This window comes from Camelina sativa, chromosome 9 (genome assembly GCF_000633955.1).
Source record: "Camelina sativa cultivar DH55 chromosome 9, Cs, whole genome shotgun sequence".
Taxonomy (NCBI): domain Eukaryota; kingdom Viridiplantae; phylum Streptophyta; class Magnoliopsida; order Brassicales; family Brassicaceae; genus Camelina; species Camelina sativa.
Genome location: NC_025693.1, coordinates 25,166,868 through 25,183,968, shown reverse-complemented (window position 1 = coordinate 25,183,968; position 17,101 = coordinate 25,166,868). Strand labels below are relative to the sequence as shown.

At 30.5% G+C, this 17,101-nt stretch overlaps 1 protein-coding gene and 1 long non-coding RNA gene across 2 annotated transcripts; one reads left to right on the top strand and one right to left on the bottom strand.

The window, feature by feature from the left end:
• Positions 348-2,757, bottom strand: LOC109126478 (probable LRR receptor-like serine/threonine-protein kinase At1g07650). The gene is made up of 12 exons (XM_019230050.1): positions 2,736-2,757; positions 2,424-2,601; positions 2,050-2,121; positions 1,833-1,901; positions 1,661-1,732; positions 1,461-1,532; positions 1,272-1,343; positions 1,039-1,110; positions 895-966; positions 732-803; positions 565-636; positions 348-423 (listed from the first exon to the last, which is right to left on the bottom strand). The coding sequence occupies exons 1-12, from the start codon at positions 2,755-2,757 to the stop codon at positions 348-350; spliced, it is 921 nt and encodes a 306-aa protein (XP_019085595.1).
• On the top strand, positions 12,678-14,365 carry LOC104712164. The gene is made up of 5 exons (XR_755486.2): positions 12,678-13,028; positions 13,221-13,349; positions 13,456-13,520; positions 13,820-13,943; positions 14,054-14,365. It is a non-coding gene; the product is annotated as an uncharacterized LOC104712164 (long non-coding RNA).

The following is a 17,101-nucleotide window of genomic DNA, read 5'->3' as shown; positions in this document are numbered from 1 at the left end:
CTTTGAAGGGTGAAATTGTTGGAAGATATATCTCTGCACATAAAAGTAGAACAAAGATAATTTAAAATTAAATGTCTCTATATATATATATATATATATATACTTGACACAAATTAATTTTAGCAATATATATATATATATATCTTACATATATTTGTTGCTTTCGATAAAACTGTTTGGAACACCCCCTGTGAACTTGTTTCCTGCCAAGTAACTGATGATACAAATATATAGATTTTAAATTCTACCAAAAAAAGTAGATATAGATTTGAAAATATAATCTCCATAAATGGAGAAGATATTAAAACTACAGTAAAACTATATTTTACCTAAAACGAAGTTAGTACTTACATATAATCTGCTAACTTCAAGTTGGCCAATGATGATGGAATGTTGTTGGTTAACAGGTTAAAACTGAGGTCACTACACAGCAAACATGTTAAAAATCAACATATAATCAACATCATATATATATATATATATATTGATTTTAGCTCTATATAATCAAGTTAATTAAAAATCGAAGGCTTTTCTTTCCCCCTTCAATGTATCTTGATGACTTACAGTGTTTTGAGTCTCGTCATATCTCCAATATATTTTGGAATTCGTCCGTTTATGTTGCATCTCCTCAACTCCCTGCATGCATATCCAAGGTTAAATGTTATCTAATTAGATATCTTTTTACTGCATACAAAACAGAAAAAAAATTGTGTTCTATATATATAACTCACAATACAGTGAGAGACTTCAAATTCTGCAACGGAGGGAAGGGCGACGATTTTCCACCTAGATCGCTAATCTGGCTGTCATATTATATATACGTAATAAGAATAATGAAGCAACATTGTTTCAAGAGTAACCAGATTTGAAGAGAATAAAAATATTGGTGTGTACAGTTTGAACAAGCTAGTCAGGGCTGAAGTACTGGAAGGTAATGGACCATCCAAACCGCTACCAAACATCTCCCTACAAAACAATATTTCAGTGCATATATTTTCCATGAGAAGCTAAATCGATCGAGAGCACTAGTGATCTTACAGATGATATAACATTGTCCAGTTTCCAATGAATTCTGGTATTCGCCCAGTAAAGTCATTATCACTTATCCTCCTAACCAGACGACAAATACAACCAAAAGAGTGAAATCGTTAAATTTAAATAACAAGGGAATTAATTTACTCTTTGTTTTTTGTTTTTTTTTTTTGTGTGTGAGTTTGATCATGATAATATTAACCAAATGTCAAAGAACTATATATAAAATATATCCTTACATGAAGTGCAGGTTTTTAAGGAGTCCAAGCTGTTCAGGTAAAGGACCACTGAAAGAATTTGAAGACAGCGATCTGCCGCCAAAAATAAAAATCAGATAGATAAAAAAAAAAGGATAAATAGTAACTAACGACTAAAAAAAGTATACAAGATTGAAAACGATATGAACGAGAGAGTGTCAAGAAATTTACAATTCTTCCAGATTAACCAAATTTCCAATCTCAGGAGGGATTGGTCCTGAAAATTGGTTTCCTTCGAGTTCCCTACATAATTATATATTTCAAATGCTCAAGTTAAATTCTTAGAACGTCAAGAATCATAACTAAAACATTATGAGCAAATATTAAGTCACATTAATAAAAGTCACTGGCTCAATTATGCAGAAATTTACAGAATTCGGAGTGATGTAATGCTGGTTAACACTTTCGGAAATGGACCCGTTAGTCGGTTCCCCAAAAAAGATCTGCATGTGTCCATTGAACCAACAAAGACATCGATCATTTAGTTAATATTAACTAATTAATTACACAACAATTAAAAATAAATAACAGTAGTGATCTTACAACTTTTCCAAATGCATTGATCCCCATTCCTTTGGTATTGATCCAACAAGACAGTTACGACGAAGGATCCTGCACAAATTAAGTGGTATATACAACGTACGCGTCAAGAATCATTGCACAAATACTATGTTACATTTAAATTTAATTATAGTCTATTTGCTTCTTTTTTTTCTTCTTTTTAACAGAGTTTTGAGATAACGGAGCTGAGAGAACTTACAGAGTTTTGAGATAACGGAGCTGAGAGAACTCTGGGGGGATAATGCCTGTCAAATTCTGCGACGTCAAAACTCTGCAGAGAAAGCAAAAAAAAAAATTGTGGTCTCTGTATCAAAAATATATGACTTGATTATTGATTCTGAAAATGCATGATTAGGTCTTCCTTGGGTGACAAACTATATTTATAAGCAGGAACGTTTTGCTTTCTTCTCGAATAGATGTCGCAACCGCACTACTAGAGAGACTCATGAATAACTAGATAATTAAAGTTAAATTTTTAAAAAATCCAAGATAGATCCAACACCACTATAAGAATGACCATTTTGTAATATATATATATATATATAAGTGGTGGAGAAAAATGACTTAGCTTACATTGAAATGACATGACACGTCGATGAGTTGTGGGGATCAATGAAACAATCACAAGTGAGAGTGCTCTTTTGAAGTAGATTAGAGTTTACAATCCAGTTTCCTTTCCCACTGCATGGATCGTTGGTAAAGTCCCAATCTCTTTTCTTCATCTTCTTTCCTATCTCTTTCAATAGAGCTACTGCCCATTCTCAACCATTAATTATCATCATCATCCATGCACCAAAATATGAATCAGATTATAGTCAAAAAGAGGCCAACAATAAATATATCGTATATGACGTTGTAAGAAAAAACTAATAAAAATAGTAGCACCTTCATCACCGTGGAGCTTCATGGTGTTACAAGATTCAAAAATCCCACTGAAAAACAATGTTATGATGATAACGCAATACATAGAATGGGATGTAACCATGTTCCTATTGTAAAGAGCGAGAGGGAAAGCGAAAACCAAAGAGAAGATGTAAAGAGTGATAAAGAAAGACAGCTAAAGCCAAAGAGGAGATGCGCAGTGATGATGGATATGGAGTAGTCAGTTGTGTCAATCTTCTTTTCAGCATTTAATTATTAAGGTTTTGAGGAGTAGGGTTTGTTGTTAAGGTCATCAATCATTTATTTCAACTTTGAAATCGTTTGATCGTTTTTGTTATTGCTGCTTACTTACACCCGTAACATACTTGCCACGCCCATACCATATTTTAATAGTCCCGTCCAGTTCGACGAACTAAACTGAAAATATCGACTATATATGCACTGAGAAATATTAATTCATGTATCTAATATTATTACCCAAATAAAAAATATTATTGCTCTGATGCTTTCTGGATTTTGTTGAATGATATATTTTTTTTTTTTTACCAATTACAAAGTTTGTGTTTTTATTTTATTTTCAGATAAATGTCATTGAAATTGCTAAGTACTCCAATATCATGTAAGATCAAGATCATCGATCCATATTTCAATTAATTATATTTATATTTAAAACAAACATATGTTCTGTTTTGTTTGGTTATTAATGAATGTGATTACATGTATATATATAGTAATCTCAAATAAAGGTGTTGACTTAGCTCCACCCTTATCTTTTAATAGATTTAACTATTTTTATCATATGTGGGTCTATTTATCACCGACCGGTGTTAAACAATAAATGAAAACTTATAGTACGAGTTTTTGAGAGTAAAGATAACCTTATAGTTATGAGATCTACTAAGTTATTTTTGTTTTCTTATATTATCATGTTTCTTATTTTGAGTCAGATTCGAGGTACGTACCACCATATCAATCTTTTACTAATTCTGATTGTTTACCAGCAAAAAAATTAGAATTTTTTATTAGATGAAAGAATTCTGCAACTATGAAAAAGGAAAATCTTATAATACCATGTATAGTAATGTGTTGTACGATTCTAGTTTTTTAAAAAATATATAATTACAATGTCTTGTGGTTCATATATATACTGTATTGTTATGTAACAGAGATGGAAGCTCAAAAGACGAAAGTCTGTAAGATAAATGAATTATGGATAGATCGATTTCATAGGTGTACCGGTGACAAGAAAAAAAACGAGGCTGAATGTGTAGCAGCTTTTGCGTCTAGTAGAAAAAAAGCATTTCAGTGCAGTTGTCGAGAGCATACTGAAGCTCTTTTTTGCACTTGTAATACTCATTGCTAAGTTTTATTATACCTTCACAATAAAATATATTGAATAAGACTATAAGAGAAAAGAGTGGGTGGTTATGTTAACAAATAAAAAAAATAATACATGAGTGAAAATAAATGTCATATCAAAGTTTCATACTTTTTACTTTGTTAAAGTCAATGCACTTATGTATATTATGTATTATACTTTTTACTTTGTTAAAGTCAATGCATTTATGTATATTATGTATTAAGTATTATTTGAATTACCAAATGACTAATGAGTCTTCTTCTTAATTAAGTAACCATATAAATATGTGGACACATTGGTGAAGAGTTGATACAATCAATGTTATCTCTTCTTTATTAATTGGGAAGTACCTTACAAAAACAACCTTAGTATTCTAGTTATGAGATATGGTATTTTTAAGCAATCACTACAAGAAAACACCATAATTCTAAAGGTATCGACAACATACAATAAGAGACGGCACTGAAATTAAAAAGGAAAGAAAAAGACTTTTGGTAGAAGGATCTAAAGAGGAAGCAACGTTTAGAGGAGATATTTAAAGAAAAATGAGGATGGAGGAGTGTGATCTAATATTTATGGCTTTGGCCTAACTGATAAATAAGTGGGAGAACTGGAAGCGTTTGATCTTTGATCTGAAAAGAAGAATATAGAATTGATCTTTGCCATTTGCCATGTGGCACTTAGAGGAGAGATTTTGAAGACCTTGATGATATGACTTACTCTAAGATGTTTTTAATTTTGATGAGATGGATGACTTTAGGAGCTTCTATAGTCTTCTTTTATTAGTAAGTAATATTTCTTCTTTTGAGTCAGATTCGAGGTAACATATCAACGTAATAGAAGTCTGGGGAGTAGGTTTTGTTGTTAAGTTCATCAATCATTTATTTCAACTTTGAAATCTTTTGATCATTTTTGTTGTTGCTGCTTACCAGGGGCGGAGCTACGTTGATGTAAAGCGGGGCAGTTGCCACTGTCAAAATTTTAGAAGGTAGAGTTATTTATTACAATTTTAATTTATGCCCCTGTTAAAAATTTACTCAATGCCCCTGTTACTTTATTTTTCTATACTCACGTTTAACTATTGTGTTAGTAAAACACGAAAACCCAATTCCTCGTAATAATATTTCTAAGCCCATTTAGTTGGCAAAAATGTATTACAAACTTATTTCTTTTTGGTACATTACAAACTAAAAATTAAACGTGAAACATGCATGACTCTTTAGCTTCCCTATTCTCCGTCAAACGTAAAATATTATATTCAGATAATTTTCTTCTATGTTATTGTTTTATTTATTACTTGGAGTAACCTTAGTAGAAATAAAAGAAAATTTTAATAAAATTAATATTAAGTGGTTTTTTAAATTTTATTTCAATTTTTTTTTTGTATTTTTTAGCTCGTCGAAACTATGGTAAAGAATTGGTATTATGTACAGTATGCTTATAAGACATGATTTTAAAATATTTTATTTAATTTTTATAGTTTAAAATTATTGCTACGGGTAAAATTATTTTCTAGATCCGCCACTGCTGCTTACTTACACCTGTAACGTACTTGACACGCCCATACCATATTTTAATAGGCCCGTCCATTTCGACGAACGAGACTGAAAATATCTACTATGCACTGAGAAATATTAATTCATGTATCAAATATTATTACGCAAATAAAAAATATTATTGCTCTGATGCTTTCTGGATTTTGTTGAATGACTCTTTTTTATTTTACCCAAATAAAATATTATTGCACTGAGAAATATTAATTCATGTATAAAATATTATTACGCAAATAAAAAATATTAATTCAAAGTTTGTGTTTTAATTTTATTTTTAGATAAATGTCATAGAAGTGTGGTTGTAATATTTGGTGTTGTTGCTCATTGCTCATTGCTAATTACTCCAGTATCATGTAAGATCAAGATCATCAATCCATCTTTTAATTAATTATATTTATATTTAAAACAAACATATGTTCCGTTTTGATTGGTTATTAATAAATGTGATTACATCTATACTATTAATTGGGGAGTACAAAACAAGATTTTGGAAAAAAAATATCATATATCCATGTTGCCAAACATGTCCAATTGCTTGTATAATTAAAAAAAAAAACAATATATGGTAAACAAAATCTGTTATTCGAAAATCTAATATTTATGGAAACAATAATTACGAAATTAATTATAAAATTAAAATTAGCCGATATTTTTGGAAATGGTTTAAAGTTGTTACCATTAAAGCAAACTATTAAATTTGAAATTGTATATATAACGTAAATGGTTCTAGATTTTGAGATATTTATAGAAATCTAATTTAATATTTGAATATTATTTTTTATTTTAGATTTTTAAATTTTCTTAACCAAAAAAACTATGTTAATTAATTCATCTTAATACATATGAGAAAAACAGAAAAAAATATGAAAACCTTAGTATATATTTACTATATATCTATACTATTAAAATATGAAAACCTTAGTATAGATGTGTATACAAACAATTTTTTTCAAAAAATGAATATAATCAATTTGTTTGATATATAAGAAAATCACAATTTAAGTCTACAGCCATATAAATAGAAACGATAATTACTCAATATCTTTGAAAGCTATTTAGAGTTTGGTTCCATAATAATCAAAGAATTAAAGTCAAAAACTATATATATATATATGTAAACATATTTGATTTGGTTTTATATTGTGAGATATTTACGGAAATAAAAAAATCAATTTAATACATTAGATAAAACAAATAATTATTTAGTTTAGATTTGCAATATTTTCTAAACGAAATTAAAGTAATTAATCATGATTAGTATATATAGAAAGAATTAAAAATCAAAATGTTATATATGTAAAAATAATAATTTGATTATATATTAAAAGATATAGAAAAGTGTATGTAGAGTCTCACATTGGCTAAATATATTTATACTATTAAAAGAGAAATATTTTTTACTATATAGTCATAAAGTTTTCTATTATTAAATGTAATGTCATTCAAGTTAGAACAAACAAAAAACAGAAAAAATGGTAGTTTGGTCAAAATAAAAACTAAAAAATCCGTGGATCTTAAAATGACCCGGTTCATTTGTAGTCGTGTTAAATAAAAAATATGCGGATCCTATGCTATCCGGTTTGAAAGGATTTGGATCCTACCCAGCGGAGATAAAAAAATAATACTAACTACAAGCATATTTAATCCCTAAAATCATTCAAACTATTTAATGCATTTAAATGAAACTATCCAATTACAAACAACAAATTTAAAATTTAAATTTATAAAAAGTAAATTTGTTACTATCAAAATCGGGAAATTAAATTTAAACTTATATATGTAAACATATTTATTTTAGTTATATATTTTGAGATATTTACGGAACAATAAATATATTTAAATTTTGATTTCTTTTTTTTCCTAAAATCTGTATATCAAACTTAAAATGAACGAAATCTAAAACAATGACGAATATCTTTTTGTGTTAATACATTAAATATTTTGTATTAGGAAACCCTAACTAATCTAATCACTATATAAGACTCTATGATTAATAATAAACTAGGATATATCCCGTGCTTTAAGCACGGGTCAACATTTAAAAAAAAATATATAATGTAATAATAAAAATTATTGTTTTATTTTTTAAAAAATAATTTTGTTTGAGATAATATTTATTTTTAATTGTTATGTAAATCTATTAGTCTATTTGAATACTAATTATTTTAGAATATTATAGTATTTTATTTTTGACGTATTATTACAGTTTTATATTGTTTATTTGTTGTATTTGCATAATATTTTGTGAAATATAAAATAGTAATTTTAATATTATAATTGTGAGTAAATAAAAATTATTAATTTATCATCAATATAAATTTAGTTTTACCAACCTGCCAATATGGAAATTAAAACACACATTTTCATACATTGAGTAATATATCTTCATTTTACAAAATTTAAATCACAACATATGCAGAAAAAAATATGTATTTTATTAATTATAAGTATTATATGAAAGTTCTAAACAATTTGTAAATAAAATAAAATAAAAATGATAGGAGAATCATAATTTGAAATCTTAACAAAATCTTCGAATTTAGTTATTAAAAATAATTGTATTGTATACTTAGATATAAAATCTTAGTTTTTAAAATTCTGATTGGTTTATATATTTAAAAAAAAAATAATTAGTATTTTCGTCCATAATTTATTAGAGATATAAAATATTTTTTAAAGATTTTTGTAGATTTTTTAATATTTGATATGTGAGTGTTTTTTATTTTTAATTTAATTATATTTATTTAAATTAGTTAATTAAACTTAATTAATTTTTTCTAATGGCAATTGAATGTAATTTTTTACATATTTTAAGGTTAGTTTCATATTTGTACTTCTCAATTAATATAGTAGGATTATCATAAGAATGCTTGCACAAAGAGGAGTTGCGAAAGAAAAAGCAGTGATGATGGATATGGAGTAGTAAGTAGTGTCAATCTTCTTTTCAGCATTTAATTATTAAGGTTTTGAGGAGTAGGGTTTGTTGTTAAGGTCATCAATCATTTATTTATTTTATTATTATTTTTTTTTAAAAGGCTTTCAATTATAAACATATAATGCCCAATGGGCTATTTCCGGAGTAGGCCCATTACAGAAATCCCAGAAGGTCCAACTCATTTACATCAAACCGGACTAAACCGTTAGAAAAACAAAACCGGCCGGGTTACAACAACCGGATTAAACCGGCTACACATGAAACCCTAATCTACAAAACGAAGAACTCGTTTTGTAGCCGCCGTCCATAATTGCGGATGCTCGATCTGGACGATGGTAACCGAACGAAGATGGTGATCCAAGATCCGTTTGCCATCCCGCCACCATGGAGCCGTTTTGAGAAGGAGGAAGAGATCCGATCTGTCATTCGTCGTGGAGGATTCCATGCTCAGTCGTGAGAGACAGAGAGGCAGCAGGGAGTAGATGAGAGGACCATCGACGGTGGCTTAGCTTCACCAGATCGGAGATTACCTCTCCTATCATAACCGATCCGGCAAAACCTCCAAAATCTCCGATCTCCAGATCTATCTACCCTCTTCTCTCGTTCTTCGCCGTGGATCTCCCTCTTCCTCTCCGCGTAGCAACACTTCCGGCAGAGCTCTTTACCGTCGGCGTCTCGCAGATGCTTCTCCTTTCCACCGCTCCCTTGATTTCGTCCAACAGCTTCGCCAGGATGATGTAACAAGTCGCGAATGAAGTACCATGAACCGGAGGGTCCTCACCGCCACCGGAATTTACGGAGGACCCGACGTCAGCGCACGAGATTGTGGTCAGACGAAGTAGATTTTTTGAGAGAGAAAAATCGCCGCGTGTAGCTCACTCACCCGATTTTTCTCTCTGATTTTTTGTGAACGTTTGTTATAATCTGTTTTTTTTCTCTCTGAATTTTTTGTGAACGTTTGTTATAATCTGTTTTTAGAAAAGATGTCATCAATCATTTATTTCAACTTTGAAATCGTAATGATCATTTTTGTTGTTGCTGCTTACTTACACCCGTAACGTACTTGACACGCCCATACCATATTTTAATAGGCCCGTCCAGTTCGACGAACTAAACTGAAAATATCGACTATATATGCACTGAGAAATATTAATTCATGTATCAAATATTATTACCAAATAAAAAATATTATTGCTCTGATGCTTTCTGGATTTTGTTGCATGAATCTTTTTTATTTTATTTTTACCAATTAAAAAGTTTGTGTTTTTATTTTATTTTCAGATAAATGTCATTGAAGTCTGGTTGTAACATTTGGTGTTGTTCTCTAGTATTATGTAAGATCAAGATCATCAATCCATATTTCAATTAATTATATTTATATTTAAAACAAACATATGTTCTGTTTTGATTGGTTATTAATAAATGTGATTACATGTATATATATATAGTAATCTCAAATAAAGGTGTTGACTTATCTCCATGGCTCCACCCTTATCTTTTAATAGATTTAACTATCTTTATCATGTGTGGATTTATTTATCAGTGTTAAACAATACTCCATCTATTTCAAAATATAAGATGTTTTAGTAGAGACACGCATATTAAGAAAAAGTTACTTTTAAAAAGTTTAACCAATCATATCCACGACTGCATAATATAAAATATAAAATTAATCTAAAAGTTGCATAGAAAATTAGAAACATCCTATATTATGAAACAAAAATAATTCTCTAAACATCTTATATTATGAAACAGAGGGAATAGATGAAAATGTATAGTACGAGTTTTTAAGAGTAAAGATAACCTTATATTTATGAGATTTACTTCGTTATTCTTGTTTTCTTGTGTTATCATGTTTCTTATTTAGTGTCAGATCGAGGTACGTACCATATCAATCTCTTACTAGTTCTGATTGTTTACCAGCAAAAAATTTAGAATTTTGTATTGGATGAAAAAATTCTGCAACTATAAAAAAGGAATTCCTATAATATATACCATATATAGTACTGTGTTGTACGATTCTAGTTATTTTTTTTTAAATATAATTATAGTGTCTTGTGATTCATATATTGTATTGTTATGCAACATAGATGGAAGCTCAAAAGACGAAAGTCTGTAAGATACGTGAATCATGGCTGGATCGATTTCAGAGGTGTAATGGTGACAAGAAAAAGAAAGAGGCTGAATGTGTAGCAGCTTTTGCGTCTGATCAGAGCCGTGCCTACTTGAGAAAATAAGAAACATCCGCCTACGGCCTAATTCTATTTTATGTCAAACTGTAGGCACAATCAAACTTTCCTTGCACTCACGTAAGCACATTCCCATTAATATCTGATGGCTAATCTATAGTATTATTATAAAAAGTTTTAGTTTATTATTTTCTTTGTATTTGTCACTCACTTTTTCGTTTTCTTTTATCATTTTTTTGCCAAATCCTTACTATCTTTGTTATTTTTACGTATATTTGACAACTTTAAATACACAATAACTATGTTAGAGATCATATATACTATATTTTATTGACTTTCTGGAAAACTTTTGTCTATTAGTCACAAAACAATTTAAACGTTAATTATATATGTTTTCACCATTTATATTAAAATTACTTAACATACATTATTATTATATTAGTTAGAAAAAAAATTTAAATATGTGATCTTTTTGCCTATGGCCTCCAAAACTCTTGGCACGGCTCTGCGTCTGATTAAAAAAAAAGCATTTCAATGCAGTTGTCAAGAACATTCACTACAAGAAATTGAAGTATTTATAGCAGATTAATATAGCGCAAGACCTTTATGCTATAATTGTATATCTCTTAGTTTTAGATAGCGTTCGCCAAAATGCAAACGCTACGTATGGTTGGTCAGATTTTAATGTTGGAAACGTTTTGAAGAAATGTAGAATATATAGCATTGGTAAGTTTCGAAACGCTATGTATTGTTGACCAATTACAAAGTTTGTGTTTTTGTTTTATTTTCAGATAAATGTCATTGAAATTGCTAAGTACTCCAATATCATGTAAGATCAAGATCATCGATCCATATTTCAATTAATTATATTTATATTTAAAACAAACATATGTTCTGTTTTGATTGGTTATTAATGAATGTGATTAGATGTATATATATAGTAATCTCAAATAAAGGTGTTGACTTAGCTCCACCCTTATCTTTTAATAGATTTAACTATCTTTATCATATGTGGATCTATTTATCACCGGCCAGTGTTAAACAATAAATGAAAACTTATAGTACGAGTTTTTGAGAGTAAAGATAACCTTATAGTTATGAGATCTACTACATTATTTTTGTTTTCTTATATTATCATGTTTCTTATTTTGAGTCAGATTCGAGGTACGTACCATATCAATCTCTTACTAGTTCTGATTGTTTACCAGCAAAAAATTAGAATTTTTTATTAGATGAAAAAATTCTGCAACTATGAAAAAGGAAATCTTATAATACCATGTATAGTAATGTGTTGTAAGATTCTAGTTTAAAAAAAGATATATAATTACAATGTCTTGTGGTTCATATATATACTGTATTGTTATGTAACAGAGATGGAAGCTCAAAAGACGAAAGTCTGTAAGATAAATGAATTATGGATAGATCGATTTCATAGGTGTACCGGTGACAAGAAAAAAAACGAGGCTGAATGTGTAGCAGCTTTTGCGTCTAGTAGAAAAAAAGCATTTCAGTGCAGTTGTCGAGAGCATACTGAAGCTCTTTTTTGCACTTGTAATACTCATTGCTAAGTTTTATTATACTTTCACAATAAAATATATTGAATAAGACTATAAGAGAAAAGAGTGGGTGGTTATGTTGACAAATAAGAAAAATAATACATGAGTGAAAATAAATGTCATATCAAAGTTTCATACTTTTTACTTTGTTAAAGTCAATGCACTTATGTATATTTTGTATTATACTTTTTACTTTGTTAAAGTCAATGCACTTTTGTATATTATGTATTAAGTATTAATATTTGAATTACCAAATGACTAATGAGTCTTCTTCTTAATTAAGTAACCATATAAATATGTGGACACATTGGTGAAGAGTTGATACAATCAATGTTATCTCCTCTTTATTAATTGGGAAGTACATTACAAAAACAACTTTAGTATTCTAGTTATGAGATATGGTATTTTTAAGCAATCACTACAAGAAAACACCACAAATCGGAAGGTATCGACAACATACAATAAGAGACGGCACTGAAATTAAAAAGGAAAGAAAAATGTAGAATATATAGCATTGGTAAGTTTCGAAACGCTATGTATTGTTGTCGCAAAGTTCGCCAAGTTCGTACAAGTTCACGCTATGTATACTTGTACGTGAGTATTTTATTCAACAACAATAAAATACTCACGTACAAGTATTTTAATTTCATAAGATTTCTGCAGACAACTACCTTCTTGTTGTTTTGTCAAGCAACCTTCTTGCGTAAGCTCGCTAACTCATTTCACTTTCCAACAATTTGCTTCAATAGCTCATAAGGTTTCAACTTTGGGTCCGATAAGATTTGGTTTCTATTTAATTCTTGAGATACGGTTGTTGGAGAAAAGTAGATAATTGAGATTTTATATTCAAATGCTAGAAAATGCTTGGTTGATAAGATCATGTACTCCTCTGCAGGAAGATGTCATGATTAGAATATATGCTAACTGGTGCTACTGAACAAAACCTGTTTGCATTATGTGAGAAAAAGAGGGATGGTCACACCACTAAGCTTCACAACTTTGGAGTGTCTTTGCAGCTTCAGTTGTAAGTTTCTTCTTCTTTTTCTTAAATATGAAAGTTGTTATCTTTAGTTTATGTTAATGTATGTTTTATTTTCTGCTCTTTCTTATTTTCTATGTTTGAACCAAAGCCGGACTATTTATAATATCTCGAAGGTTCTTTGTGCTGCATCAAAATAACAGACCATTAAACAAGGTAAGGTTTTAGTTTTCTCCAAAAAAGTTTGATGGTTTTGTTCCCAATTGATGTTACAAAGTTGTTTGCCATCTCGGCCATCAAATCCAATTAATTGGGACAAAAGAATATATATGTACATGTTTTTGTGCTATTTACTTTTTGTGAAGTCAAAGTTTGATGGTTTTTATCCCAATTGATGTCTCTGAAAATCTAGCTCTTTTTATTAGTGGTACATGTAACATTCTTCTTTTGCTAGCCGTAGAATCTGTCATTAACCTTTTTGGGTTGTTAATGTATGTCAATGTTTTGTTGTATAGAGTGTCGGTGAGACGTGATGGACTCAAGAGGCGCCTAAGGGCATTTCTCTGACCTATAAATAAGATACAGCTCATTCAACCAAAGTCTCGCCCTGAACCAGTTTCCAAAAACTCATCACCTAAGGTATAATTCTAAACCTTTTGTCTTTGATTTGTGGTGTTGGATTGTTGCATTTTGAGAATAAATTGTTGTAGTGATTAAATCTAAGATTTTTTTTTTACTGTTGATTGTAGAGTACTAGTGTTAGTGTAAGTAACAACACCAACACCATCAAAGGTGGAAAGAAGAAATGCATCCTCTTAAATTGCTCCGAAATAGGAGAAAAAAGCGCTAATGCTACCAAGGTTTGAGTAGAAGTTTCTTGGTGATGCACCAGTCTGGAGACCAAATTCAGAAGTCGAAATCATTGCTGTTGCATTAGCTACTACAGTGGCTTGGCCAAGTGACAAAATAGTTTTTATCTGAAACATTGTCTTTGTGTGTGTTACATAACTTGTTATCAGATGTGGCTTTGCTTAATAACTTGTTATCTCTTACTTTTTAGATGTGGCTTTGATAATATAAACATATCTTTTGTCATAAAAAAATATTTGGTTCGTTCATAGATTTATTACTGAAAGCAGGTTTCTGTATTTAGCAATTAGAAGAATACCAAAAATAACAGCACTACAAAAATGAATGCTATAGTAAAAACTGCTGTGTAGAAAATAAACAATAACAAAAAAATTAATGTTATTATAAACTCTATAACTGCATTAAAATGACCGCTATAGTAAATAACTCTATTGTAGTACAACAAAAAACCGTTATGTAAAGTGTCGGATCTACGATGACGGGGGTAGATATAGCGCTTATTAAAACGCTATAAAAACAATATATAGCGTTTATCGGGTGCTATAAATACTCTAAATTCTTGTAGTGATTATGAAGAACTTTACTGCACTTGTAATACTCCATGCTAAGTTTTACTTCTTTTTCTTGGACAAACATTTGCTTTCATTCCATTAAAGAAGAGAACAAATACAGAACAAGGAGGATTCTGAGAATCCATTGTTTAAAACAAACTTGAAATGGGCATTTCCCAGTACGAAAACAACAACACAGCAAAGATAAACAAGGTAGTTAAGGTTAATTGACAATTGATTCTTAGAGAGCTTTGAGCCAAAAGCTATAAAGCATATTGGTACATGTGAGGTCAAAGATTATTGATACTTCTTCCATGATGGATGAAGAGATTGCCACTGTCGTAATAATATGACGAAGTAGCGTTGAGTAAAGGGGCAAAGCTGTGATTCTCGCCGGCGTGAGAAGAGCTACACAGTGTAGAGCTTTGACAAGGGTTCAAGCAGGGGTAGAGATGCTCTGATGCTTGAGGTGGTTTGCTAGTTTCGCCGAGGCATGAGAACTGGACTTGGACAAGCCATAGCCATAAACAATGCTCAGACAAATTGGAGTCGGGAACCAAATACCATACAAACTCAAACAATAAGGTACATAAATCAAAGCCTTAAGGGATACTTTACCAGGGTTTTCAGAAGATGGAAGCTCTGCCATAGTAACAACGGTGAATTACTTCTACGACGGATTCCATAAGGATCGTAATCTTGACCACACCGTCGACTAGGTTTTGACTTCGACAATTGAGATATGAGACCATACCTAGGATTAAAAGGATTTGGACTTGAGGCACACCTAATGGGCTTAAAAAGTTGGAGCCTTAATGGGCCAAAAGCTAACTTAGGGTCCACCAAGGGAAACCATCAAACTTTAGATATCCACGGAGAGAGACTAAGGCGGCTGACCAGAAAGGGTTGAAAGGTTTGTCTTGAGCATGGCCTCACCGGAAGTAAACTATGCATCAATAGTTCGAGATGAGGTTGGTCCGATGTTGAGGTGGAAAGGCAAGAAGACTTAATCATTCCAGATTGCTTAGCAGTTGCCCCCAGAAGAAGATCGCCTTGCACCGTCGACGTCTCCCCTGAGCATGGCGCATCTGCTGGTCCAAGAGGGATACCTCCTGCCAGTAACGAAGCCCAGGTGAGGGTTCTTCAGGGGTGATGTGAAGTACAGATCAAGAAAATTTCAGATCCGAAAGAAGATCCGATTTTTGTAACTCGCTGACTTGCAGATGCTTCTGTTTTGGTGCTGCGGATAAAGGTTGAGAGAGGGAGTTCACCGGAAACCGCCTTTGTCCTTTGATTGATAAACAACCGTCGAAATATAAAGGGTTTAAAAGAGCTTGAAAAGCTTGAAAAAGGGGGAAAAATTGGGGGAAAACTTAAACAGAAAGAGAATAAGAGCAGGATCTTGAAGCAGAAGGGAGTGACGGTTAAGTTTTCCCGATGCCGGCGAGCCGAAGCTCCACCGGCGCCGAAAGAGTTAAATGCGATAGTTTCCTCGATAACCTCGCCTGAGAGAGTTACAATTCGCTAATCTCTTTTTATTTATTTTATATATAATCCAAAATTTGCTAAGTTTTATTATACCTTCACAATAAAATATATAAGACAATAAGAGAAAACAATGGGTGGTTATGTTGACAAATAAGAAAAAATAATACATGAGTGAAAATAAATGTCATATCAAATTTTCATATTTTTTTACTTTGTTAAAGTCAATGCAATATGTGTATATTACTAGATTTTAACATGCGGTACACCGCGGGATTTTTTTTTTTACTAAAATCATTAAATATCAAGTTGTAATTGTTAGTTAATTTTATACGTTTTATTTGATGTCTAAGATTGTATAGTTGTATTTTGATTGTTAATTCTACGATTTAATTCATGGTATACATCATAATATGATAATAATTTATTTTTGTTATAAATTAATTTACAGTATTAATATATTTTTATATTGTTAAGTTGTACTTGTTTGTTTATAGTAATTATGTATATAGAGGTGTCAAAAAGGTAGGTTCACATTTTTTTTTCTTGGACCCGCTAAGACCGCGGTCGTTAAAGTTATACCCAAACATGTCCCCGACCTAAATTTTCTATTAATTATTCTTTAAAAATTTAGTGGCAAAGAAACAGTTTTTTTTAATAACTTATAATATTGATATTTTGTAAATATCTTAATTGTTATACAATATGTTTATTTTAATCATATATTTGTAGTATTCGGGACGACCTGCCAAATCTCAGATGTACTTTGATAAAACCCGTAATCTGCATAGACTTAACCGTGAGGACCGTCTTTTAACGGTACACTGCAGGTCGTAGTGATGGGCCCAATAATCACAATTGAGAAATATCCATCCAAAAATTATTTCACTT